Here is a 24,999-nt window from a genome sequence, read left to right as displayed (position 1 = left end):
TTACCTTCAAATTTTATTTCTGGTTTTTTCAAGATAGTTGTATTCCTTTAAAAGTAAGAGATTTGACCTGGAATGTGAGGCTCCTAAACATGGAGATAATATCTTTGGCCAGGTGCTTTATAAAGTTAATTTTCAGTGTATTTTCCCCCCCAATTCCTAATGCTTTAATAAGACAAAGGTAGAGGTATTTAAGAAGGATAACTTACTAAGGTAGTAATGCTGGCAGAGAAGTTTGCCAACTGTGGGCAGAGTTTGAGTTGGTGGGAAAAAAGCTGAAAATGTATTCGGTTATAATAAAAAGGAGATATCTTACTAACAGTAGGTGTTTTATAAATAAGGTGTTTTTCCATATTTTGGAATTACATGTCTTTGCTAGGCTGTTAATTCTATATAGAGAAGGGAATTCTCCTAAAATGTGTTTTTGTAAGTGATTAGTGAGTTAAGTACAAAGAAATGTTTTTCCAACTCTGGTTAATAGCTTGCTCTGTGAAGACTTGTATGTGCTGGCCCAGCTAAAGAGCAGGTCTCTTTGCCTGGCCTCTTAACTCTCAGGGTCTGGTGGAAAATCCCAGGAGGCAGACCTGGGAGCTTTAGCTCTCAGCCTTCCTGTGACTTGTCTCCTATCCTCTTCAGAAAAAGGACTCATAATCTTGGTTTGTCTGAACCCTTGAATTGAAATTTCTTTTATAAGCTCTTACTTTGTTAATTCTGCAATAAAAAGGTACGCTTTCTCTAAAATATCTTCACAGTAATTTTGATTGGAGGAAGATCGGAAAGAAGATGCTTTATGATAAGGATTAAAATGAATGTGGCTTAGATTTTGTTTTTACAGATAACAGAAAAATGTTTGCTTTCTTTTCTCAAAAGAAAAATTGGTAGATGCTAATATTGCTTGAAGAAAGAAAAGAAGAAAGGACAGACAAGAGAAGAAAAGAAGATTTTAAAGGAGCCTGAAGAATTTGAAAAATAGCTGTTTTGTGGCCATAACCTCATTAGAAATATCCAAGTTTTCTTAAAGCATGTTTTAATTTTTTCCTGGCCTTACTCGTTTGCCCAGTGCCCTGACTGTGAGTTCCATTTGGGAAGATCCAGGAGCTTGGGAATCCCCACTGATGGCTCCTAGAAGTATTAGTATCCGTAATAGTATCCACTTAAGCCATTATTTTGCCTGATGGTGCAGAAAGTGCCAGGGGGACTAAAACTGTGAAGACAGTAAGCAACTTTTGTAGTCTGAGATTTAAAGAGGATTTCTTTGGAAAGTTGTATAGTAGTTGCTAACTAAGGCTGTCCTAGGTAGTACTTGCTGATTGATACTTCCAGGAATTGAAGATAAAATTATTATTCTTTGGCTACTCATTAATAGCTAAGAGCAAGGTAGAGGAAAGTGGAAACTCCAGCTGCCATGAAGTTTGGGTATTATCTATGCAAGTCAGTTAAGTTTGCTCTGATTTTTGGCCCAAGATTGTACTTGAGTCTAAAGCTGTCCATTACACAGATGGAAGACTGATTGTGGATGGCTTTAGTTTTGGGAAGAAGTGTTTGTCAGGAGTAGGGAAGGTGAATTCTTAGTGTTGACAGCTCGTCAAGAAGCTGTCAGTGGGAAAGAGTATATCCTGCAGAAGGCAGGGTGTGTTATTTGTATACATGGAACTGTAGCCCCTCTATATACATGTGTCCAGTGACTGCCTCATTGCTATATCCAGTAGTTTTGATCCTGTTTAACATCGTTCTATCATCTGGTGATGCTGAATGTCATGAGGTCTCTTCTAGTTCCCCTGAATCTCTAACCACTTCTCAGTGTCCCTCCAGGATTACTCTTCATCAACTCAACCCTTAGATCAGTGGTTGTGCTCAGTTCTACTCCTGATCCCTTCCTTCGTTGTGACATCAGCTGCTTTTGCCTGCTGTTTGCGCTGGAGTTCTTAATCTAGGGTGTGTGAATGGTCTTTAGTGGGTCAGTGAAGCCCCTGAAAGTGTATGGAAGATTTATTTCTGGAGAGTTTATAGCTTCAGTGGATCCTCAGTAGTCCATGACCCCCAAAAGGTTAATCTATACATTAATGACTCCTCTTCTGTTTCTCTAGTCCAAAATTCTCTCTTGAGTTCTAGATTTCCACCTGCCTACCTAACAGTTTGTGAAGGTCTCATACATACCTCAAACTCCATAGGCCCCAAACTAATCTCATCCTTACCGTCCAAACCTGTTTTTCCTATAATTCCACTTAACTGGGCTCCCAAGATGGAGACCTAGACATCAGTGTGGTATTTTCCACATACCCCACCCCAACACTTCCCATCTAGTTGCTTTCCAAGTCATATTGGTTCTGTCTCTGAAATGGCTTTAAGTTTGTTCCTTTCTCTGTTTCCATTGCTGTTGACCAGTGGTAGACCCACATCGCTTCTTCCTGTCCAAAGCCTTTCTCCCTGTCCAGTCCATTTTCCACCATTCATCTTTTGAAACACAAATCTGATCACATTTCCAAGCTAAAAACCCACATAGGCTCTCCAGTATCTAAAAGGAATATGACTCTTAGGACCCTCCATAATCTGTTCTTGATCTTTTCTTGCATCCCTTTACCCTCTCTCTCACTCTCCACACATTCTATTTTTGAGGCACTTGGACTTTTCCATTCTCCAAACACGATATGCACATTCATACCTTCGTTCTTAAGGCATATGCTGTTATTCTCACTGACCCATTTCTGAGCTCCTGCTCATCCTTCAATTCTTGATTCAAACAGCCCATCTTCTTGAGGTCTTTCTTAACTGCTCTAGTTTGCTTGAGATATTCCCTCCTCTCATCACAGCTTGTGCATAAATCCTTTTGTAGTCACCTGCTGTTTTTCCTACCAGACTGTGAACTCTTTGGGAGTTCCTCTCCTTGTTCATCTGTATACCTGTACCATCTAGCATGGCTCCTGGCGCATAATAGGTGCCCTTCTGCACCCCTGAATGAATCAGTTAAAGCCACCAGTACACCACTCATTAGGTTGTGTTCCAACTTGTTTTGTATTATAATTAGTTCTGTTGCTGTTAGTAGATTTTGAGTTACATGAGGGCCAGCACCTTGTCTTATTCATGTTACTGTCCTGAGTGCCTCACACAGTCAGTGGCAGAGAATGGATGTATTTGAAGGAATGAACAATGGTAGGTTTATACTCTTCACAAGTAAACTTCCTGATTTTAACTACCTTCAGGAACTTTGTAGATATTATTTGGCTGTGGAAGACGTCATGGAAATTGGAACTTTTTCCTACTAGAAATTAGCAGTCATTCTTTGATTGTGCTTACCTTTGGCCAATTTAATACTTCAGCTTAATGCTTTCCATACAAAGTCTCAACTTAAACACCACACACTGCTCCACTTACCTTTTACTCTTGTACAAATGTCTCCCAGGCATTGGATCTTGGAAAGTGGTAAGATCAGTCATACTATAGTACACTACTGTCTTTGCCAGCCCTGTTCAGAATACTTCTTATCGCTTGCTTGGGCACTCTCATATGCTAGGTAATGTGCTAGGAGCTTTGCTTATATTATCTCACTTAATCTTCACAGAATGAGGATAAGGAAACAGGTTCAGAGAAGCCCAGAGACTTGCCAAAGTCACACAGCTCGTAAGTGACTCAGTTGGAATTCAAGCCTGCATCTGTTTGAATTCAGTACTCGTGCTTTCCAATTCCATATTGGGAATGGCCAGGCCATTTGCTGTAGCTATTTCAGCTCCGGTTTCTGAAGACTAGCAGTATGATTCTGAGTAAGCTGATCATGACAGTCAAATCTCATTTAAATTAACATGTGTACCATTTTCTCTCTGAGTTGGTGGGATAGGATTGCCTTCTTTTTCAGTGATTAGAGAATTCATGGCTTGGATCATTTTTTAAAATCAGCTTCATGGGACATGATTATATTTTAAGTATATATCTTAAATTTTGAAACTAAAATATGTAAGTGTATTTTAAATATAATTTTTAATGGCTTATTTATAAAGATTTCAAATTATATCTTGAACATATTTTACTGCTCAATAGAGTTTTTCTGTGAAGGAAAGCCCTGGAAATTTCCAGGCATCTGCAAATGTTTGAACTCTGTGTAGCTTGTTTGGGTATACAAAAGCCAGATATATTTTATGGGAAGCGAGACGTGCTTCTTCTGTGGTCGCCTCTCTTAACAGAAATGTCTGTAATTCGGTGATATTCCCTGAGGAAATGGGGTGATTTATAATAGGGTTCCTTTTATTGTGCTTTGATATTGTGGGGCATGTTTGCTGGACCCAGGGTTGATTTATTATCATGTGAAAATTTGCTCATTCCTAGAAATGAAAGATGAAAAAGACCCACTGAGGGCCTCCCGTTATTGTAAAAACTTACTGAAGGACATGCTTAGTCCAGCTTCTAAATTTCTTTGTCTGCTTAGAGTGACTCAAGTGGTGGGGCTTCCACCGTGCAGCTTTGTTCTCTTGTCTACAACTTCTTGTAATTATGAGCCTGTAGTCATTCATCTCTCTCACCTCTGTTCTAGGAAGAAAAGAAGGCTTTCAACAGTGGTGGGAACAATGAACAAAAATAAGTAGACTAGGAAATAATGATATTTTGGGGATTTTTTTGTTATAATGTCTAAACCTTCCTAAACTAGTTGGTTTCCTTTTATTCTTCAGCATTAGTAGTTTCTACAACATGGGGTGGCAGTGTTAAAGTTTGTGTTACAAAGTGGTTTTAGTCTTGTTTCTCTGCATTTCCCAGTCAAGTTGAACTGCTGCTCTGTTTTATCCATTGTCTTTCCACGTCCTTTCATTCTCTCCGTCTTCCTTCCTCCCCTCAGATTCTCTTTTCCTGTCTGGCTGGCTGCTTTCTCTCCAGTCAGCCAAGGGCTGTGGCTCTCAAAGACCCAGTCTAATTGTAGTTGGTGCGTATTGGGCAAAAAAGCTGACTGCACATACTCCTGACCACATTTTCGGCTATTAAGCATTGATCTGTTATTTGAAAGATTTGAAACTTAATACTTGTATTGATTTATTATGTGGTTTAATGGAAGTAATTTAATTTTTTATCTTTCATTTCTCCAGTTGTAAAAATAGAAGCACTTATTGTTAACGTTGTATGCTTTTGGATGTTCACTTTCATGCCTTTTGATTCATGCTAACAGCTTATTTTTTTCTTTAAAACAAGAAGTTTTGTAAAGATTTTTAACACAACATTGGTGAGTTTTATAGCAGAAAGTTAGCATTGGCGCGATCATAGAAAGTCGGTGCTCGGTGTCCTGTCAGAGCTGTGCCGTGCTGTGTAAAGCAAACTGGGCAGGACCGTTGCCCTTCAGGAGCTTTGATCTGACATTTATGATGCTAACCCTGACTCGGACATGAGGGTCTCAGTTAATTAAGTTTGTGAGTTAAGTATTTACATTGTTTACAAACAAAGAATACCTGTAATCGTGGCAGTGGTGACTGAAGACTGGGTTTGGGCAGGTGCCTCCAAAGGGAAACGTAGACCCACTGCTCACCCGTGTGACCAGGGAGGACCGTTTGGGGAGAAAGTAGGATTTAAAATTCCTGCCTTCTACCTGTTCTGGTCTCTTAGCGTTCTCTGCCATGCCTGTGAGATAAGATCAAATTCCCTAGCCTGCTTAAAAGGCCTCTCCAAGACAGAGCACCCTACTCCCCCGTCTGATTGCACTGTGTTCTTCAGCCCTGACCCGTTTATCAGCCTGGCCGGGCTCCTCCTTGCTGTCCCTCTGTCCTCTTGTCTGCCACAGCTGCCACATGGGTTCTGTCTTTGTATTGCAACCTAGGCCTGGGATAGCCTCTGCATCTATCCACATCCAGAAAAGGACATTAAAAGTACACAACCTGCCTGGTTGTGTAGTCGTTGGGTTTATGCACTCACCTTGGTGGCCTGGGTTGGCCAGTTTGCCTCCCGGGCACGGACCTACACACTGCTTGTCAAGTCATGCTGTGGCAGGCATCCCACATATAAAAAAATAAAGGAAGATGAGTGCAGATGTTAGCTCAGGGCCAATCTTCCTCAATAAAAAAAAAAGAGGAGGATTGGCAGTGGGTGTTAGCTCAGGACTAATCTTTCTCAAAAAATAAATAAATGCACAAACAAAGCAGTTATCATATAGCTCACCATCAATTAGAGGAAGGGATATTAACAACCCCGTCAAATAGGAAAGATAATCGTAAAGAAATGATTGTCTTTTAAATTGAAATAAATGTGTTTTAAAAGCTCAATAAATTCTCCTTATTTTCACATCTTTACTGAAGACCGTTAAAAATTTTATCGGGAGCCAGCCAGGTGGTGCAGTGGTTAAGTGCGCATGTTCTGCTTTGGTGGTCCGGGGTTCGCCAGTTCAGATCCTGGGTGTGGATGTGGCACCGCTTGGCAAGCCATGCTGTGGTAGGCATCCCACATATACAGTAGAGGAAGATGGGCACAGATGTTAGCTCAGGCCCAGTCTTCCTCAGCAAAAAGAGGAGGATTGGCAGCAGATGTTAGCTCAGGGCTAATCTTCCTCCAAAAAAAAAAAAAAATTTATCAAATACCAGCTTTCAGGAACCACTGAATTAGTCAATTGCTCTTTCCTAGGCATGCAACTGAAATGGGCCCTTCCCATATTTTATCTTATTTTGATGTTTTATAAGTATATATCTTTTCTTCCTTTCAGAACAGCAAATGTTTTCTTAACAGCGTCTGTATCATCCTCTTTCTATGCTTGGCACACGTGAGATGTGCAGCCCGAGTGTTTTGAGTTGAATGATATGCGCTGTTGGGTTGGGGGAACAGAGAGGGGTTAAGGCTCTGGGGAAGGATGATCAACAGAACAGAGGCTTGATGTGCTTCACGAAAGGCTCCAGTGCTGGAAGACATTGAGTCTGTTTTTGGTGAGCATTGGGGAGTTAAAACAGAAGTGATGTTGAACATATCCTACAAAAGACTTGGAACCAACGATAAGCTAAGCTAATTCAAGTCTGATTCTTCATGAAAAACCTGAGATTCTTGAGTAGTTCTTTGACAGTTTTTTCCCATCCCTCTCAGGTTCAACTGAGAGTTTTGAGTTATAATATTAATTGTAATAATATTCTCTGCATCATATGCCCAGTGTATTTGTAGTAAAATATCTGCTCTAGAGACATGTTGAGGAGGCAGAAAAGTCTGTTGACCACTTTAATTTTTGTTAGTTTGAAGGTATGCATAAGAATGAAGCAGTAAGCCAACAGCTTCATGTTTTGCGAAAAGAAGTGAAGCAGTTGCAAGCAGAAGCTGCCAAACCACCATCACTTAATATTGTGGAAGCTGCTGTGCATGCAGAAAACTTGATTACGTAAGTTGTGAGGGCAGTAGAATTTAAAGTACTATTTTGTTATTACTGATGGTAATCATATATGCTGCTGCATCCCCTAGATACCCACTAATTAAATTAGTACAGGGATTGGCAAACTATGGCCTTTGGGACAAATCCGGCCTGCTACCTGTTTTATAAATAAAGTTTTATTGGAACACAGCCATGCCCATTTATTTATTTAATGTGTATGGGTTTCATGCCACAATGGCAGAATTGAGTAGTTGTGACAATTTATGATCCATAAAGCATAAAATATTTACTGTCTGGCCCTTTATCGAATAAGTTTGCTGACCCCTGAATTACGAGATGATACAGCGCGTTGAAATTCAATCATGGCGAGATTTAGTGTCTAAGTTTTATATCAAAGTCACATTTACCCAAGAAGTCAACATTGTTAGCGCAGATTGTTGAGCAATGTTTGCAGTGGAGCTAACTCAGGGGAGTTAGGGCTGTCAAGTGTAGTTGCCAGCTTGCATTTGGCCACTGTGGTTTTTCTCTTGAAGCTCCTGGCTTCTTCTCACCACCTTCTGAGTTCTTCCCAAAGCCTCCGGGATGTGACTTAGGAGAGGGCAGGTTGACTCTGCCGTTCACTTTAGGGTGACCACACATTGTAGTACCGCAGCTAATCCCCCAGTAGATAGGGATGGTGGATTGGATTAGGGGGCCTGGGAAGGAGGAGGAGATGCAGTGAACAAGAGGTTGATGTTTTTTTACTAGGAAAGGACTCAAAAAAGTGTGGGAAGTTAGAAGCGATATCTTTATTCTAGGATCTTATTCTATACAAAAGTCTCCTCAACCTAAGTCAGTGTTCTGGATTTTAAAATTCAGAGAAATCAGGGTTCCTGTTTTTAAAAATATGTGTCATATAAGGAATACATGGAATTAAATGATAAATTATAAATTACATACAAAATATGAGAAATTTTAACAAAGTTAAGAATGTTAATTAGCCCTTCTAAGACAGCTGATCCACCCGCCTCAGGAGAGCATAAAATTCATTCTGTGTATTGAAATAAGTTGTTGGGGCAAGTTAGAAGATACTTAGTCCATGAAATATTTCTAATGTGACATATGTATGGGGCTCTCAGGAGGACTTTTGAGAATCTTGCCTGAGAAATGTAGAGTATCAAAGAAATGCTTGTGAGTCGAGATTCTCTTACTGTAGACCAATAGTCTTACCTACGTTTTCTCACAGGGCCTTGGTGAATGCCTACAAGTTGCAGCCTACCCCTGGGGTCCAGAAGGTTGGCATTAGTCTCTTCTTTACTGTTGTGGATTACGTCAGTGATGAGACACAGCGTCACCCTCCCACAAGGCAGTTCTTTACTTCGTGCATTGAGATCTTGGGACAGGTAAGGTTGTTTTGTATTTTTAGCCTTAGTCACATGTAATAGGTCCCTCCAGGGTCCTCATTAGCTATAGTCAGGGTTGACTTCAAACTTAAATTGTAGGTTCAGAGTCTCACCTAAGTCATAAGCCCCTTTGAATTGTTGACTTCTCAAGATATTAGAATTGTTTACTTCTCAAGATATTAGAATTGTTGGTATAGAATTCTGTGTGTCATACAAGACATATTGCTCATATTTGAAAGTCTCTGGGGAGTTTCTTTCGCATCTGATTCTATCATATGCTGTTGGTGGTGTTAATAACATTACTGAAGCTCCTTATCATTTGTAAAATACTTTCTGATTCATTATTTTATTTCATCCTCACAGTGACTCTGGTGATTGATATCATTCCCCTCTTAAAGATGAGAAAACTAGTCTCTAAAAGATTAATAACTTGCCTAAAGAATATAGCTGGCGAGTGCTGGAGGTGAGACTGGATCCCAGGTCTTCTATTCAACATTCAGTACTCGTCCCACCTCCCCGCTGCTGCCTCCCAGTTGCTATTCTTGGTCACCATTTATTTATTTATTTGACTTACTGTTAAATATATGGATATTTAACAAGGGCAGGGCAGTGTATCCATGCAGATTTATGAAATGTGTCATAAAAGAAAGGAGAGCCATTTGTTGGAATATATGTAAGCACTAATGTATCTCACTCAAATTCAGTTGAATAAGTACTTATTTATTGGATATTTATAAAATAGCTTTTTTCCTGATTATGAAATTGATATGTCCTTATTATAAGCAATGCAGGCAGTATAAAAGTATAAAGAAGAAAAATTTCTCATAATCCTAACCTCCTGGAGATACTGGTTACATAGCTAACATTTCATTATAGTTCGTCTGGTGTGTGTATGTGTATTAGTGTATGTGTGTGTATATGTAAAAATGATATATCATTCCTACAGATGATAGAAAAATAGAGATATAAATACACACTTGAAAATTGGCACATGCTATTTTGTAATCTGCTTTTTCGTTCAAACACATCTTTTAGACATTATTCTTATGTTAATAAATACAGACCTATATCACGGTATTTAATATATAGTGTTCCATGGTATAGATACATTGTATTGAACCAGTGCCCTCTGGATGGATATTTAGATAGTTTGTTTCGCTACAAGAAGCCTGAGATAAATATTCTTACACATCTTTGTGAACTTACTGGACTGGTTTTTCTAGGATAATTTCCTAGCATAGTATGATTGCTATGACAAAGGGACTAACCAACATTTGATATATATGGTTTATAACATTATGTAAGTTTTGGGCGTACATCCTTATATTTAGACTTCTGTATAGCCTACCTCATGTTCACCACCAGAAGTCTGGTTGCTATCCAGATCTGTGTTGTCACATGGCTCTCTTGGGAAGTTTGTAGCTGTTTACACTATCATAACAGGGTTCGAGTTTATTATTCTCCATATCATAACCAACATTAGAGACCATCATTCTGTTTGAGTCTTGCTAATCTAGTAGGGGAAGTAGCACTTTGTTATGATTTTTAAGTTGTATTTCTTTAAGGACTCATTAAGTTGCATGTCTCTTTGTATGTTTATTGGCCATTTAATTATTTTTGGTGATTTGCTGGTTATTGTCCTTTGCACATTTTCTATTGGAGAGTTTCCTGTTTTTTGATTATTTTGAAAGACCTCCTCAGACTATTAACCTGGTATCTGGAGTGTGTTATACATTAATTTTTCTACTTTCTCATTTTTCTTTAATTTTATAATACTTTTTGCCTTAAAGGAGTTAAAATATTTATGTATTCAAATCTATCAGTCTTGGCCTTTATTGCCTGTGGTCAAGTGTATTAAAGCCTTCCTGACCCTGAGATTATTTAAATATTCACTTATATTATACAACCAAGTTAAAACAAGGTGAAGTTATCTTGATTATATATTAATTGTGAAAGTTAGCTTTTTAAAGTGTTAAAAGCACATCTCAATAAGATCTATAAGCCACAAGTTTTGTTTTCTTGACATATTGCAGAATCACTTTGAATACTTAGTAATCATGGTAGCTACGTTGCAAATTTTGAGATCCAAATTATCTCAATATTTTAATCTTTTAAAAGTCTAATATGGCTTGTCCAAATCAAATTAGCGTATTATCCAGAATTTTTAATATCACCTACATTGGAAGTGATAGGTTTATCTGTATTGATTTTAGATTTTTTTTGATAGTTTCATGTTTTCATTTAGAAAAAATTCTATTTGCTTATATACTATCCCTTAAAACTTGGTTACTTAAGTAAAAGTTAGAGAGGGGAGAATTTGGTGACGTTTTCCCTTTTTAATTCTTTCAAGGTGTTTATCAGTGGCACTAAATCAGAATGCAAAAAAGTCCTTCAGACCATTCTGAAGAATAGAAGGCTCTGCTCTCTTTTGTCTCCTTTCTTCACTCCCAATGCTGCGCCTGCGGAGTTCATACAGCTTTATGAGAAGGTGGTGAAGTTTCTAAGTGAGGACAACAGTGATGTGGTTTTCATGCTGCTAACCAAGGTGAGATGTGATTCAGTCCTGATGTTAGCATTGAAATGTGGCAACTATTGTTGTTTCCTACTCGATAGAAATGAAAGGCCCTCTGGACTTGTGTGTCCAGGAAGGGTAGGCTGACAGGCCCTTTTCAGGTTTTGCATCGTCTTCAAGCAAGCTGGTCCCACAGCTTTTTCTTGGGGAGTGTTGTATGGGACAGTCTTATTCCACATGGTATAAAATGGACCCAGCTCCCAAACCGTCTTTAAAAATTTTAGTATAGTTTTGAAATATTCATAGTAGTAATTTAGTACACCCTTCTTTGGAATGTATCCTGAATTTATGCCTAAATTGTGTTTGATAAATGAGTTGTAATATGTCAAAATCTCTTATATTTAGAATAGGCCAGCTCTAACCAAATTGCCTTTGTCTTCATTCCGAGTAGAATATTAACTCAGAATTTCAGAGCCTTTTCTGCTTTCAATTGTATTTCTCTGACATCTATGAATCGTAAAACCTGGGCGTTTTTTAGGGCCCAGAGACTGATCTCAGCCTGTAATGGAGAAGAGTGTGTTTTATAGTTTGGGATTCTGGAAGGTGATATCAACACCCTGAATTTTTATTAACTGAGATAAGTAACTGATGCAGGTCCAGAAACATGGCTGTTAGATGGAGACAGTTCAGTACAGTGGCTGCTCGTTTGTGGCACTGTGACAAGTTAAGAAGAACGACAAAGTTCTGATCCTTGTGGGGAAAACTTAATAAGATTTTTAATTACAAAAAGGCACACAGAGCTGAGAAAACTGCCTCTGCAGTTCCAGAGAGGGGAGTAGAGATGGAGGCATATGGCACTGTCAACTGTCGAACTGCTGGGATTCTTTAAATGGTACTTATGTATAAAGTGAAGTTGCAATCTTTATAAAAAGCTACATCCTAGGTAATCTTTGACTTTTAAACTAAATTTGCAAATAATTTGCTCTACTTCAATTAATATTCTCGTGTAAATAAAACTGCTTCTTGTTTCTTTTTCTTTTTAGTTCGATCTTAAGCAATGGTTAAACGCCACTAAACCTCCTCTGTCTGATCGTACCAGGCTTCTGGAGTCCATTCATTTGGCACTTACTGCCTGGGGCCTTGAACCAGAAGAAGATATTTTGATGCCATTTAATCTTTTCTGTAAGCACTGGACTTTTCTTCTTCTCTACCAGTTCCCTGACCAGTACAGTGACATTCTCAGGCTGCTGATGCAAAGTAAGTGTCTTTTCATTGTGACTGATTAGATTGCAGTGAATATTTAATGTGACATTTACCATTCTACATTTACATTCTTCCAAAAATGTAAAGATAATACAAGTATGCAGGAGTTTAGAATCCCCAATTTCCACCCTAATGTGCTCCATGAACAATTCCCAAAAGATTACTCTCTGTAAAAATGGTCAGTTATTGTCCTAAATATTAGAATGGGCCCTAATTGGGCAGGTCGGCATTTAGTATTTGGGATTGAAGTCCACAGTTGCGCACCCACCTCCTTATGTTGACTTTGCTGCTGTCTTGAACTAGGGTGGGATGGAAGTGGGCCTGCCTGCTCGGCCAACTACAGATTTAGTAAGAGAAGGAAATTGCTCTTTTATAATATGTTTAATATGCCAGTTGGTTTCTCTGTAGCTCTAAATAGTGGATAAATTTGGAGTTTTCTTCATCCTAATTTTTTGGCTCTTGTTTTTTGCAAATGAATTTTATCCCTGTATAGTGATAGACTGTATTTATATTTGCTCAGAGAAAGAGCAGCATTACGTTTTCCACATTCCCACCATTTGTCCCTCCGCTGCAGTTGAACTGTTGGTGAATAGAGGAGGAATAAGGGTTGTAGGCTTTTTTATTTTTGGAATTTCACTAGGCAGGAATTGTATTGAAATTTGATAAATGAAATGGTATTTACTTTTTTCATAGTTTTTATAGATGTAGTGGAAAACTAAATTTTACTTTACGCCAAATCTTTGTGTTACTTAATAGAAATCATTCAGTGAATAAGTTAATGATCTTATCTATTGGACTAGCTGAAGAATAATGCAAAGTGTGGTCTCATTTTCAAAGCACTTCAGGCTTTAATTGTTTCCCACAGAGGCAAGTTGTAGGGTGGGTGGAGAGTGGTGATAGGGAAATGTACTTTTACAAATTTTGATGCCTATTTGCATAGCTAACTTTTGTTCTGAATTTTCAAAATTTTATCAAGTATGTATTGTGGTTTTTTCCTGTGAAACTTTTTAAAGAGATTATAAACTGTTTATATAGGCAACCATTGACTTGCATTTAGCAGAAATTTACACTTCCCAGGAAGAATAATTCAGTTAAAGGCTTAAGGATAATAGTATGACCTCTGTCAGATTCCATGACCTCCAGACTCCTGGCTTCCCATCCCTCCCTGCCACCATGTCAGTGGTCCAGGGTTGTATCCTTTGTTCCTCTGCTCTCTTCCTTTGTCCTGGGTGAGCCCATTGTCTTCCCTGGCTTTACTGCTGTCTTCTAGGTGTTCTTGATTCCCACACCTGTAGCTTGATGGCAGGCCTCTGCCCTAAGATCCAGACCACAGTAGCCATTGGACACAGACCCTTCACTGTCCCGTAGACACCTCACCCCCAACATATTGCAGCTAGCCTCATCATCCTTCCCCTCGGATCTGCTCCTACGAGCTTCTGTTGCCCTATTTCATCCTCATCATCTCTGGGTGGGAAGGACCTGAGGAGGTATTATTCCTGTCCTCTGGGATGTGAGCTTTGCAAGTAGCAGGGTGCTGGCTGGTAGTCTCTACTTTTGCGTGCTATCTCTGTGTTGCTCTAGGTTTTGTGTGTTGTAGGAGTGGAGTTTTAGGGGAAGGTATGAGACTCCTGACCAGAGCTTAGACTCTGCAGTTGTGTTCTGCACCTAGTCTCTTTGTCCTGTCACTGTTGTTTCTCTCACATCATCCAGCCAGGAAAACAGCACCTTTCCCATTCTCCAGTCAGGTTCGGGTAGGTGGATTCGCTTTCCAGATTCCAGCTCAGAGGGCTGCGCACAGTCCCAGCAGGGTTACCAGGAACAAGGAAAGTCAAGTGTCCAGGTGGACAGTTCTTTTAATACGTTCTCTTCACTTTGGTCTGCTCACCACAGATCTTTATGAATTTGTTTTGGATTTTTATTTAATTTTTATTCCTTTGTAAAGTATACGTGTTCTTTGATTCAAGTTGAAAAAATTAATCTGTGAAAGATGCTGACTTGCTGTCCTCTGTCCCTGACCCTTAAGGCTCTGCTGAGCAGCTGCTGAGCCCTGAGTGTTGGAAAGCCACTCTGAGAGCCCTGGGCTGCTGTGCCCCACCCTCCCAGCAGGGGCCAGCTTCTGCCGAGAGCACCGTGCTTCAAAGCTCTCCGGATGTTCTCTTGTCAGACAAGCAGGTGTGTAGCTTTTGGTGTCTGAAGTTTTTGTCTGTGCACTTCTTTCTCATTTCCTTGCTGTTTATTTTATAAACAATTGGAACACATTCAAAATGTATATTTTAAAAGCTGCTTTTGTGTGCATCATCTTTAAGAGCTGTATGTTCTTCTTTGTCACTCACTTGCTTCCCCCAGGCCCCCTTTTCCTGGATCACCTTTCTTTCAGCCTCAGCGTCTGATTCTTGCTCATCTGTTCAAGAGCAGCCCAGGCTCTGTGTATACTCCCTGTGTATACCTTCCCTCCCCAGCTTAACCCACCTCATCTTAACCTTACGCCACTGGCTCCTGTGGTCAGGTTTTCACGCGTGTCTCACAGAGCTCTCAGTTTCATCAGTTTTATACAATATGGGTCCACATGAGAATGTATTTGAAAGAATGGTTCCTCTCCTTTGGAAAAAATTTGGAATCTGCCAATTCACTTTGCGTATGCTGATACCCCTGCAGCTCTGTGACTAAGTCAGAGCCCTCCACCACAGTCTGCTGCAGTACTCTGCTGAGTCTCGTCAGTCAGCGTGTTTTGACTGGTCATTCTCTTCCAGGTAATGGAGACTATCCAGTGGCTCTCAAACTTTTTTTATAAACTTCGGTTATCCACATTGGACTTTAAAAGCTTTGGTTTATTTTCAAAATGGAGTCCTTACATGGCTGATATGAAGACATTCTTGGGCTATCTTGTAAAAAGGCTGCTTGATTCAGAAATGGCCTGCTTGGCCCAAGACCCATCTGCCAGCAGCAAGACAGGTAATATGCCTTTATGCCTTTTGTGCAACATGGAGCTAGGTGTTCTGACCTTCCGTTAGAAGAGACTTGAATAAGCACTTTAAGAGATTTAAATCTGTGTGAAAACTGTGTATCTGAGTGTCAAGAGGAGGAAGTAGGAAATATGTAGGACATATATGTGAAGCCATATATGTGTGATATATATTTACTTACACAGTGGGTGCTTGCTTCAGCTTTTCTCTGCCCCTCCTTCACAGGGCAGGGGACAAAGAAATAGGTTTCAATCTCCAACTCTTTCTTCCTATTATATATCTTGCTAAGGAAAGGGTTCTGAATATTTAAGCATTCATCTTTTAAAAAAATGTACAGTGTAAAATTATCCATGACATTGTGTTGTAATAAAAGTTCTTCAATTCAAGAAATTCCATTGCAGCAAATGAAAACACAAATATACTTAGTTACACTAAGCATGTTGTTTATATATCAGCATAGGTTTATGAGTACATAGATAATAAATAGGTTTTTTATTTAGTATTATCCATGAATTGACAAAGGATGAGCTTGTTTCTTGTCTCTATGAGAATTTTGCTTTGTTTTAGTGCTGAGATCGCTGCATTCAGTAATCATTCAGCTCTTTAAACCATGGATCCTGGTTTTAGAGGACAATGAAAGGTAAATAGTTTTTCACATATTCAAATTCTTTTGCAATTTATAAGTTCTGGTCGTGTTTTGGTACCAGTGATGTGTTCACATATTTAATTTTTATTGTAGGGCCATATTTAAATTTAGAAAATACTTCTTTACGAAAGAAACTTAAAATATTTTCTGTTTGTAGAATTATTTAGTTGATCAGGGCTATTATCTTGATATTAATTTTGAAGCAAAAATGGACACTCGTTTTCAGTTTTTCACAGTAAAGAAGTTGAATAAGTTTTGATACTGAATTTCAGAAAAACGGATGTTGCTCTCCTGAATCAGGTTTTGATAATGTAACACTATAAAATATGAGACTAACTTGATTTTATCTAGTACTTTAGTTATTTTTTGGAGCTAAATTGGCTTTCAAATTACTGGATGGTAATTACGCTTTTAACGTGAACTCTGCAATTAAATGAAAGCATCATTTCATAAACATTTGAAACAGGTGTAGAGCTGTCCAAATGCAGTGAGTTGCATTATAAGTCTTTTTTCCCCTGAAAGCATTCAAACAAAAGCTGGGTGAACTTGTCAGGAGTTTTATAAATATTACAACAGTGGTAGATACCATAGTATTTAAGGTGTTTTCATACTATTAATTAATCTGATCCCAGGACTCAGCAAACTTGAATGTCTTGCTCAAGTCCCACAGCCACTGAAGGCCAGAACTGGGACCAGAGGTCATGGCTTTTGACTCACGTGTCAAAACTCTTTGCATTAACCCATGGTGCCTCAAGAACCCATTGAGGAAAACAGAAAAGATTCTGGATCTTCGCTTTTGGTAGAGGGCTATCCTTAAATAATCTGCAAGCTTCAGGATTTGGTAGTGACTATGAGACTGCTGACCGTGACACAGGCTGCCTGTTTATTTCCAGGAAGAGTTAATGGAACTTTATATTAATGGATATTGAACTTTCTGAAACAGATTCAGAAACTACAATTTTCACATAAAGAATTTTTCTTTTGGTTATTTTCTGTCTGTTCATTTTGGGCCATCTTTTTTTTCTTTTTTTTTCCCATAAAGATTGGCACCTGAGATAACAACTGTTGCCAATCTTTCTTCTCCCTGCTTTTTCTCCCCAAATCCCCCCAGTACATAGTTGCATATTTTAGTTGCGCGTCCTTCTAGTTGTGGCATGTGGGACACCACCTCAGTATGGCCTGATGAGCGGTGCCATGTCCGTGTCCAGGATCCGAACCTGTGAAACCCTCGGCTGCGGAAGCGGAGCGTGCGAACTTAACCACTTGTCCACAGGACCAGCCCCCTGGGCCGTCTTTTTGTTACATGAATTTTTTGTCTTTTTTTGTTTTTTTTTTCATGCTTTAGGTACAGAAAATTGTTGAAGCTACCTTATAGTGTATTTCTAAGTCATTTGAAGTGTAACCAAGATACACAAGGGATGGGTTCAAGGGTGTAAATTGGATGTAAAAACATGTTAATTTGATAGTTACTTTAATAACACACTTCTAAAACTTAATTGCATTGGAATAAAGGTTAGGAAGGAAAGTACATAAAATTATATGGTTGATATTATAACTACAATTCACCTCCAGGAATTTATAGCCTTTAAAGGGGTCTAACTATGTCTTAGGGCTCCATAATACAGAGTCTTCTAGAACTTAGGCAATCCCTAGATTCTGGGGCCTAGAGTAAGTTAATCATGGGACTTTCTTTTCTAAGTGTATGTGTCTTTTCTTTCAAGCAGCCAGCGACATTACCCCTGGCTGGAGAGTGATGCTGTGGTGGCCTCAAGCATTGTACAGCTATTCGCTGACTGCATTGACTCTTTGCACAAGGGTTTTAAAGGTAGGAAGAGGTTACATTATGTCTCTGGTTAGTTTTCACTTTTTCTCTAAGTCATCAGTTAATCTTTTGCCTCTGCTCTCCTACTTGATTTCATTTTATTTTAATTGGTAGGCAGTCATCTGTGACCAAAGAAAGATCTCTAATGTCATTATATTTACAGTAAAGTTTGTAACTTCTTAGCTTGTTTTTGAGGTAGCTCCAAATATCATCAGTTATAGAAAATATGCAGCCATTGTTATTTCAAATATTTTAATATTGCAAATATTATCTATCCCCCATGTTGAATCTCATTCTATCTTCTATGACTCTAATTTCTTCTTTATGTTTTATATCTTTTTAAAAATTATTTTATTAGGGTCATGATAGTTTATAACATTGCAAAATTTCAGTTGTACATTATTATTTGTCAGTCACTGTATAAATGTGCCCCTTTATCCCTTATATCCACCCCCTTTCCCCTCTGGTAACCACTAATCTGTTCTCTTTGTCCATGTGTTTGTTTATCTTCCACATATGAGTGAAATCATGTGGTGTTTATCTTTCCCTGTCTGGCTTATTTCGCTAAACATAATACCCTCAAAGTCCATCCATGTTGTTGCAAATGAACAATTTTGTCTTTTATGGCTGAGTAGTATTCCATTGTATACATATGCCACATCTTCTTTATCTATTCGTCAGTCCATGGGCACTTGGGTTGCTTCTACATCTTGGCTATTGTGAATAATGCTACAGTGAACATAGGGGTGCATAAATCTCTTTGAATTGTTGATTTCAAGTTCTTTGGATAAATACCCAGGAGTGGGATAGCTGGGTCATATGGTATTTCTTTTTTTAAGTTTTTGAGGCATCTCCATACTGTTTTCCATAGTGGCTGCACCAGTTTGCATTCCTCCCATCAGTGTATGAGGCTTCCCTTTTCTCCACAACCTCTCCAACATTTGTTATTTTTTGTCTTGGTTATTATAGCCATTATAACAGGTGTAAGGTGATAGCTCAGTGTAGTTTTGATTTGCATTTCACTAATAATTAGTGATGTTGAACATCTTTTCATGTGCCTGTTGGCCATCTGAATATCTTCTTTGGAAAAATATTAATATTGTCTGCCCATTTTTTGATTGGATGGTTTTTTTTTTCTTTCTGCTTTTTCTCCCCAAATCCCCCCAGTATGTAGTTGCATATTTTGTCTTTTTTAGTTGTGGGTCCTTCCAGTTGTGGCATGTGGGACGCCGCCTCAGCATGGCCTGATGAGTGGTGCCATGTCTGCGCCCAGGATCTGAACCAGTGAAACCCTGGGCCGCTGCAGCAGAGCACGCAAACTTAACCATTCGGCCACGGGGCTGGCCCCTGGATTTTTTTTTTTATTGAGTTGTATGAGTCCTTTATATATTTTGGAGATTAACCCTTTGTTGGATATATGATTTGTGAATATTTTCTCCCAGTTGGTGAGTTGTCTTTTTGTTTGTTCCTGATTTCCTTTGCCTTGCAGAGGCTCTTTAGTCAGATGTAGTCCCATTTGTTTATTTTTTCTTTTGTTTCCCTTGCTAAGTAGACATGGTATTTGAAAAGATGCTTCTAGGACCAATGTCAAAGAATGTACTACCTATATTTTCTTCTAGGAGTTTTATGGTTTCACATCTTGCCTTCAAGTCTTTAATCCATTTTGAGTTAATTTTTGTATGTAGCATAAGATAATGGTCTACTTTCATTTTTTTTGCATGTGGCTGTCCAGTTTTCCCATCACCATTTATTGAAGAGACTTTCCTATCTCCATTGTATGTTCTTGGCTCCCTTGTTGAAGATTAGCTGTCCATGATGTGGTTTTATTTCTGGTCTTTCAGTTCTGTTCCATTGATTTGTGTGTCTGTTTTTGTGCCCTTACCATGCTGTTTTGATTACTATAGCTTTGTAGTATATTTTGAAGTCAGGGATTGTGATGCTTCCAATGTTCTTTTTTCACAGGATTGCCTTGACTATTTGAGGTCTTTTGTTGCCCCACATGAATTTTAGGATTCTTTGCTTTATTTCTGTGAAGAATGTCATTGGGATTCTGATTGAGATTGCATTGAATCTGTAGATTGCTTTAGGTAATAGGAACATTTCAACTATGTTTATTCTTCCAATTCATTGCGTGGAATATCTTTCCATTTCTTTATGTTATCATTGATGTCTTTCAATAATGTCTTATAGTTTTCGTTGTATAGGGCTTTTACCTTCTTGGTTAAATTAAATCCTAGATATTTTATTCTTTTTGTTGCGATTATAAATGGGATTGTATTCTTGAGTTCTCTTTCTGGTAGTTCTTTATTAGTGTATAGAAATGCAACTGATTTTTGTAAGTTGATTTTGTACCCTGCCACTTTGCTGTAGTTGTTGATTATTTCTAATAGTTTTCTGGTGGATTCTTTATATGTGGGATCATGTCATCTGCAAACAATTTCACTTCTTCCTTTCCAGTTTGGATACCTTTTATTTCTTTTTCTTACCAAATTACTCTGGTCAAAACGTCCAGTACTATGTTGAATAAGAGTGGTGAGAGTGGGCACCTTGTCTTGTACTTGTTCGGAGAGGGATGGCTTTCATTTCTTCACCATTGAGTATGATGTTAGCTGTGGGTTTGTCATATTTGTCCTTTATCATGTTGAGGTACTTTCCTTCTGTATGCATTTTATTGGGAGTTTTATCATAAATAGATGTTGGATCTTGTCAGATGCTTCTCTGCATTGATTGAGATGATCGTGTGATTTTTTATTCTTCATTTTGTTAATGTAGTGTATCACGTTGATTGATTTGTGGATGTTGAAGCATCCCTGTGTCCCTGGTATAAATCCCATTTGATGATGGTGTATGATCCTTTTAATGTATTGCTGTGTTGTGTTGCCAATATTTTATTGAAGATTTTTTTTTTTTGTGCTTCCAAATGTTTATTATTCCCTGTGAATAACTTATTCTAGTGCATTTGCAGGAATAGGAATTAGGAGGACTTGTTCTGCCCTCTAAGATCATCTTTGTCTTCTTAAAAACTCTAGGACAAACAAATTCCAAAGTTTGAATTTATATTAATTTGTTTTCAATGCTTTTCATCCTTAGACTATTTTCATTTTTTTTTTATTCTATTTTAACGTTTTACTTTGTATTTCACAGGTAATAATCTTAAACAGCTTTGCAGTTTAGCTTTGTTTCTTTTTTTTTTTTTATTAATGTTATGATAGATTACAACCTTGTGAGATTTCAGTTGTACATTTTTGTTAGTCATGTTGTGGGTACACCACTTCCCCCTTTGTGCCCTCCCCCCATCCCCCCTTCTCCCTGGTAACCACCGATCAGATCTCCTTGTCAATATACTAACTTCCACCTATGAGTGGAGTCATATATTTATTGAAGATTTTTGCATCTATGTTCATCAGCAGTATTTTCCTTGTTTGTATTGTCCTTGTCTGTTTTTGGTATCAGGATGATGTGGGCCTCATAAAATGAGTTAGGAAACGTTCTGTCTTCAAGTTTTTGGAATAGTTTGAGAAGGATAGGTATTAAATCTTCTTTGAATGTTTGACGGAATTCTCCAGAGGAGCCATCTGGTCCTGGACTTTTGTTTTTTGGGAGGTTTTTGGTTACTGTTTCAATCTCTTTACTTGTAGTTGGCCTTTTCAGCTTCTCTATTTCTCCTTGATTCAGTTTTGGGATGTTGTTTGAGTCTAAGAATTTATCCATTTCTTCTAGTTTATCCAATTTGTTGGCATGTAGTTTTTTATAGTATTCTTTTATAATCCTTTGTATTTCTGTGGTATCTGTTGTAATTTCTCCTCTTTCATTTCTAATTTTATTTGTTGTTCCTTCTTGCTTTTTTTTAGTGAGTCTGGCTAAGAGTTTGCCAATTTTACTTACCTTCACAAAGAACCAGCTCTTAGTTTCATTGATCCTTTCTCCCGTTTGTTTTGTTTTCTTTTTTGTTTTAAAGGTATGCTTTTTGGTGAGGAAGATTGACTCTGAGCTAACATCTGTGGTCAGTCTTCCTCTTTTTTTTCCTCCCCAAAGCCCCAGTACATAGTTTTATATCTTAGTTAAGTCCTTCTGGTTTTTCTGTGTGGGATGCTGCCATAGTATGGCTTGATGAGCAGTGTGTACATCTGCATCCAGGATCTGAACCTGCGAACCCAGGGCCACTGAATCAGAGCATGCAAACTTAACCACTACACCACCAAGCCAGCCCCTCTACTGTTTTTTTAGTTGCTATTTCATTTATTTCTGCTCTAATTTTTATTATTTCCCACCTCTTCCTGACTTTGGGTTTGGTTTATTCTTCTCTTTCTAGTTCTGTTAGGTTTAGTTTAAGATTACTTAGTTGAGATTTTTCTTGTCTGTTGATTTAGGCCCATATTGCTATGAATTTCTCTCCTAGAACCACTTTTCCTGCATCCTATAAGAGTTGGTATGATGTGTTTTCATTTTCATTGGTCTCCAGGTATTTTTTGATTTCTTCATTGATCCAATGGTTGTTCAGTTGCATGTTATTTAGTGTCCACCTATTTGTCACTTTCCCAGCTTTTTTCTTCTAGTTGATTTCTAGTTTCGTAGCATTGTGGTTGGAAAAGATGCTTAATATGATTTCAGTCACCTTAAATTTATGGAGGCTAACTTTGTTTCCCATCATATGGTCTATCTTTGAGAATGTTCCATGTGCACTTGAGAAGAATGTGTATTCTGCTGTTTTTGCATGGAATGTTCTCTATACATCTATTAAGTCCATCTGACCTAGTGTTTCATTTAAGTCCACTATTTCCTTGCTGACTTTCTATCTGGATGATCTGTCCATTGATGTAAGTGTGGTGTTGAGATCACCTACTATTATTGTGTTGCTGTTAATTTCTCACTTTAGATTTGTTAATAGTTGCTTTATATACTTTGGTGCTCCTGTGTTAGGTGCATGTATATTCATAAGTGCTTTGTCGTCTTGGTGGAGTGTCCCTTTTATCATTATATACTGCCTCTCTTTGTCTTCCCTGCCTTTTTTATCTTGAAGTTTGCTTTGTCTGATATAAGTATGGCAACACCTGCTTTCTTTTGTTTGCCATTAGTTTGGAGTATCATCTTCCATCCCTTCACTCTGAGCCTGTGTTTGTCTTTAGAGCTGAGATGTGTTTCCTGGAGGCAGCATATTATTAGTCTTGTTTTGTAATCCATCCAGCCACTCTGTGTCTTTTGATCGGAGAAATCAATCCACTTAACATTTACAGTGATTATTGATATATGAGCACTTAATACTGCCATTTTATCTCTTGTTTTCTGGTTGTTCTGTATTCCCTGTTTCTCATCCTATGTATTTCTGATTGCTGTTTCAGTTTGGTGGTTTTCTGTGATGTTTTTCTTAGTTTTCTCTTTATTTATGATTTGTGTCTCTGCTCTGATTTTTTGTTTAGTAGTTACCATGAGGTTTGTATAAAAGATCTTGTAGATGAGATAGTCCATTTTCTGATAGGCTCTTGTCAACCTTAGTCTAAGCAGGTTCCATCCCTTTCCTTTTCCCTGTCTAAGTTACTGTTGTCACAAATTATTCTGTTTTGTGTTGTGAGTTTGTGGTTAAAATGAAGTGTTTATAGTTATTTTTGATGCTTTCCTTCCCTTTATCTTTTATGTTATAATTAAATGTTTGCTAACCTGTTCTGATAGAGAGCTGCAGTTTTCTGATTTTGTCTATTTATTTTCTTGCTCAAGGCTTTGTAAACCTTTGCCTTTTTATTTCACGTATGAGGGCATCCTTGATCATTTCTTATAAGGCAAGTCTAGTGGCTGGGAACTCCCTCAGCTTTCATTTATCTGGGAAAGTTTTTATTTCTCTATTGTTTGTGAAGGATAGTTTTGCTGGATAGAGTATTCTTGGCTGGAAGTGTTTGGCTTTCAGTATTTTGCATATATCATTCCAATTTCTTCTAGTCTGTAAGATTTCTGCTGAGAAATCCACTGAAAGCCTGATAGGGGTTCCTTGGTAGATTATTCTCTTCTGCTTTGCTCCCCTTAGTATATTTTGTTTGTTATTGACTTTTGCCAGTTTTACTATTATGTGCCTTAGGGAAGGTCTTTTTGCATTGATGTAATTAGGAGTTCTATTGGATTCATATCCTTGTAAGTCCAGTTTCTTCCCTGGGTTTGGGAAGTTCTCAGCTGTTATTTCTTTGAACAAGCTCTCCTTTCTGCCTCTGGAATACCTGTAATCCTAATGTTGCATTTCCTAATTGAGTCAGATATTTCTTGAAGAATTTCTTCATTTTTTTAAAAAATCTTAATTCTCTCTCCTCCTCCACCTGAAGCATTTCTCTATCTCTGTCCTCTAAATGATTAATTCTGTCCTCTATAATGTCAAGTTTGTTCTTTATGGTTTCTAGATTGTTTTTTATCTCATTCATTGTCTTCTTCATCTCCAGAGTTTCTGTTTGGTTTTCTTTTAGAGTTTTAATCTCTTTTTTGAAGAATTCCTTTTGCTTATTAATTATATTTGTGAGTTCATGGATCTGTCTTTCTAGGTTTTCTTGTAACTCCTTGAGTTTCTTTATGACACCTATTTTGAATTCTCTGTCATTAGATTGTAAATTTCTGTGACTTCAGGGTTTGTTTCTTGAGATTTGTCATTGTCATCCTGCTCTGGAGTGTTAATGTAGTTCTTTGTGGTGTTTGATGAAGTGATCCTTTGCCAGCGCATAGCGGTAGTATCAGGTTGTAGATTCCACCTGCCACCACTCAGGGGGTGGTGGCAGGAGCTGTGTTTTCTGAAGCCACTGCGTCTGCTGGAAGTTGTGCTGATAGGGCTTGTCTGTGTTTGCCCACTGGCCACAGACGCTTAGGTGGTCACACACGCTCACGTAGGTGCTTTGCTGCAGATCTGATGCCTTGACTGGGGACTGGTGCAGTAGGTACACTATGGCGTGGGGAGGGGCACTTTTCTTTCATGCACAGGTGGGTCCACTCTCCGCTCACAGGCTGCTGCACCTGGTGGGGGTGCTCACACAGTGTCTGAGCTCCGCCACTCGGTATGCAGCATTTCTGCAGGCTGGGCTGCAACTCCATAAGTGAAGCTATTCGTGTGCAGGCCTGCCTGATCTTCCACTTT

The 24,999-nt window shown here is 38.4% G+C and overlaps 1 protein-coding gene across 4 annotated transcripts in view; it reads left to right on the top strand.

Moving 5' to 3' along the window:
• The window catches only part of EPG5 (ectopic P-granules 5 autophagy tethering factor), a 109,148-nt gene that overhangs the window by 64,682 nt on the left and 19,467 nt on the right, over positions 1-24,999 (top strand). For 2 of the 4 annotated variants that reach the window (XM_014727678.3, XM_070221000.1), the window contains exons 28-35: positions 7,176-7,318; positions 8,535-8,691; positions 11,042-11,236; positions 12,247-12,460; positions 14,490-14,638; positions 15,217-15,418; positions 15,997-16,069; positions 17,800-17,900. In XM_014727678.3, coding sequence (XP_014583164.3) covers positions 7,176-7,318; positions 8,535-8,691; positions 11,042-11,236; positions 12,247-12,460; positions 14,490-14,638; positions 15,217-15,418; positions 15,997-16,069; positions 17,800-17,900 — 1,234 coding nt within the window. Of the gene's footprint in view, positions 1-7,175; positions 7,319-8,534; positions 8,692-11,041; positions 11,237-12,246; positions 12,461-14,489; positions 14,639-15,216; positions 15,419-15,996; positions 16,070-17,796; positions 17,901-24,999 lie in introns of all 4 variants that reach the window. The other 2 variants (XM_001498555.6, XM_014727679.3) reach the window with 1 other exon arrangement.

This window comes from Equus caballus, chromosome 8 (genome assembly GCF_041296265.1).
Source record: "Equus caballus isolate H_3958 breed thoroughbred chromosome 8, TB-T2T, whole genome shotgun sequence".
In the NCBI taxonomy this organism is placed as follows: domain Eukaryota; kingdom Metazoa; phylum Chordata; class Mammalia; order Perissodactyla; family Equidae; genus Equus; species Equus caballus.
This window is presented reverse-complemented; position numbering and strand designations above follow the sequence as displayed.